At 37.5% G+C, this 3751-nt stretch overlaps 1 protein-coding gene across 1 annotated transcript; it reads left to right on the forward strand.

Annotated features, from left to right (window-relative positions):
* Window positions 1-228: 228 nt before the first annotated feature.
* LOC106596932 (cell wall protein DAN4-like) lies at window positions 229-3508 on the forward strand. The gene is made up of 7 exons (XM_045713494.1): window positions 229-637; window positions 1444-1601; window positions 1783-1913; window positions 2001-2062; window positions 2217-2317; window positions 2480-2655; window positions 2788-3508. Exons 1-7 carry the CDS (start codon window positions 390-392, stop codon window positions 2881-2883), a joined length of 972 nt encoding a protein of 323 aa, XP_045569450.1. The 5' UTR covers window positions 229-389; the 3' UTR covers window positions 2884-3508.
* The last annotated feature ends 243 nt before the right edge of the window (window positions 3509-3751 follow it).

The raw sequence follows: 3751 nt of genomic DNA on the forward strand, positions 1-3751 counted from the left end.
AGCTTGTATGACAACAACTGTATCTCTTCTGACCATTACAACTGCAGTACCTACTACTGCAGCTCCTACTACAACCACATCAGCAGCGCCTACGACAACCACTGCAGCTCTTACTACAACATCTGTAGATACTACAACTACAACTAGAGCACTTGCTACAGAAACTACAATTGCACCTAGTACAACAACCACAACTGCAACATCGTACTACGACAACTGCAGCTCCTACGACAACTGCAGCTCCTACGACAACTGAAGCTCCTACGACAACCACAACTGCAGCTTTTACGAGAACTACCACTGCTCCTACTATCAACAGCACCATAGAAGCTCCTACTTCCACAACCATAACCGAAGCTTCTATAACCACCACAACTGTATCTTCTACTATGACAACCACAACTTCAGCTGCCATAATGACAACTACAAATGCAGCTCCAACAATGGCAACTCCAGCTCTTACAACCACCACCACCACTGTAGCTTCTAGCATGGCAATTCAACCTGCAGGTCCTACAACAACGACCACAACTGTTTCTCCAACAATGACTGCAACTGCAGCACCTACAAGTACAACCACAATTGCACTTCCAACTTTTACCTCAACTTCTATGGCTTCAGTGACATCAACAACCAGGTAAGCAAGATCATTTTTGTATAATTATTTTATGCAATTCAATAAACACTTTGTCAATCAAGGAAACTTTGAAGCAAAGAACCATGTGTATCTGTTTGTGGGTCGTTAACTACTAATATTTTCATAAAGCATTCAAAATGTCAGCCATTCTTTAGAAAAGCTCTTTGAGTACCTCAGTTTGTGTATAGGCGCTATTTTAATCCAATTAATGTGCTTGCTGAAGGTAAAACCACCAGATTTTTTACATACTTCTTCTAATTATTTGATTCATTTAGCCCACTCTTGCACTTAAACGCTTTAAGTTAAACACGGAATCAACTTAGATATATATTTTAGAGCATTTATACTTTTTGTACTACAACAATTTTCATAACGTTATAAACTATACACATTTAAACAAGTAGAAACTAGCATGTAATAACCTACCAACAATAGTAGTAACTCTTGAACCGTTCAAGCTAGAGACACCAAACCAAAAACCAACGTTTTTCCATCTACCTACCATTACTACTGCAGTCACTGCCACTAATATATCTTAGTGGCAGTGTGGCTCAGTTGGTAGAGCATGGTGTTTGCAACGCCAGGGTTGTGGGTTCGATTCCCACGGGGGACCAGTCCGAAAAAAAGAAAAAAAATGTATGAAATGTATGCATTCACTACTGTAAGTCGCTCTGGATAAGAGCGTCTGCTAAATGACTAAAATGTAAAAAATGTATTTCACAGCCATAAAAAGTATAAGACACGCTAGCAAGCACACACATTTTCTTTAGGAATTGACATGTTCATTTATTACTATTTTCTCTTAGATTTGGCACAGTGATGGTTTTTGTTAGGCTGGTGTTCCAGCTCAACACACCAGTCCCCACTGAGGATGATGTCCTTGGTGTCATCAACGAGCAACTGTCTCGCCAATTGAACATTCAGAGAAACACTCAAACCACCTTCCAGAATGCAACTTATATCAGTGAGTTCAACAAATTAGGCTTATATCATTACATTTATTTCCACTCTCTCTATATAACTTTTCATAGGTAAACATTCAACTGCTTCAATACTTCTTGAATGTTTTTTAATGTTGAAACTCCTATATTGTAGCAGTTCATTTGGTCTGTTGTCTATAGTAACACTTTTTTGTGTGCTCACAGAACTTACACATACTTCATTTGCCATCGATCTTGGTTTCATAATAACCAATGTCACCATGGAGTCTCGAAGAGATAGACTCACATTCACCAGTGAGACCTACAACAAGATACAGGATTCAATTAACAGCCTAGTAAGATACTTCTATACAGAAGATACATCCATGGTCATGTTCAGGTCATGATAGTAATTGACAACTTTTTGTTTTGTCCCCTTTTAGCTCAATGATATTCTTAGTAAACCAGATGGCAAACAATTTGTCTTTCCCAATGCCAACTTCACGTAAGTACAACGTCATGTCTGTAAACCAACCCATCTTTCTCAACTGCACTCTTTAGAATGTCTGCAGATTTCATACAGCTGCTTTTTGTACAGCTAAACAGGATGGAGGGAAGATGTTCAACTCTCACACAAAACCACTTTTCTACGTCCACAGTATTGTTGGCACTCAAATCAGGGCAGACATGATGTATGTATACAAAGAGGAAGACATCAAGTTCCCTAGTGCTTTTCTAGAGGAAGTCTTAAAAGTCTCAGGTATGCTGCTTTTTTGCCATTTCAGTTTTTTTATTACGGCAAGTTATAAAACACCATGTACAGTATGTGTAATACTCAATCTCGAAAACAGTTTCATATGTTATAGTTCACTATGTTATAGTTTATAATTCCCCCTAAAATGTATTTAAATGTGTACTCTAGGTTTCCTAACAACCACGGTTGCCCCAACAACTACCAGCACCACACCACTTCCTACCCTTTTGCTGACCACTACTTTCAATACCACAAGTGATGGAGGTTTTCCTGGCTGGGCTCTGGCCATTATCATCCCTTGTGGCATCGCTATCATTCTGGTACCCCTGTGGATCCTGCTATGTGTACGTATAGGCTTGTGTTCACTTGTGTACTGTGAAAATACTCTACAAAGTATATGATCAAATAAGCTGTTCGATGTCTGCAATGATATTGATTTAGCATGTGAATCATACTTCACCATCTTTGTTTTGCAGTGCATGCTATGTGGCTGTTGTGCAGCTGTAAGGAGACACTGGCACAGACGGAGATCTTACAATGTACAGTACACCACCAGAAACGGTCTCTTCTGAGGTGACATCGCTAACATCTGTGGCCAATTGTAATCACAAGAACAGCCAATCATCTATATCTGCTAATCACGGGACTTATAACTTGACTACACAGGACTGCATCTGAGAAGATCAAGTGAAAATGTATAATAGGCTTAAAAGGCCACATGTTTTTTGTGCAATGTACTACTTTTTATATTATGCATCTGATTGTTAATCAAAGTTACAGCTGAGCTGAACAAAGTATGTTTATATATTTATTAGTTATGTCATTTGTGGTTTCAAGCTGTGCTGTCCACTGACTAAAACAGTTATCATTTATTTATTTAATGTATAATAAGCTTCATTCCAATATTTATTTTTTGTTTGTTATTTCCTCTCTTGATTAACTATGAACTAATTTATTTTAAACTGCAATACAGTACTTGTTTCTTCAACTTACAGTTTGACAAATGTAATGAAAATATTTCACATACTATTATTACATCAAATTTTATGAATAGGTTTGACTGCAGGGTGATTATAGACAGCACATCTAAACATGATAAGTAGTTAAAATTGTCCAACCTGGCACCTTTAAAAATCTATTTAAAGACCCAGGGGTATCTTCTGTATACCATCCCTACCTTGTCACAACACAACTGATTGGCTCAAAGAAGGAAAAATCTTCCACAAATTAACTTTTTACATGGCACACCTGTTAATTGAAATGATTTCCAGGTGACTACATCATGAAGCTGACTGAGAGAATGCCAAGGGTTTTTAAAGCTGTCATCAAGGCAAAGGGTGGCTACTTTGAATAATTTCATATATAAAATATATTTTGATTTGTTGATCACTTTTTTAGTTACTACATAATTGCATATGTGTTATTTCATAGTTTTGATGT

The sequence above is a fragment of the Salmo salar genome, unplaced genomic scaffold (genome assembly GCF_905237065.1).
Source record: "Salmo salar unplaced genomic scaffold, Ssal_v3.1, whole genome shotgun sequence".
Taxonomy (NCBI): Eukaryota; Metazoa; Chordata; class Actinopteri; order Salmoniformes; family Salmonidae; genus Salmo; species Salmo salar.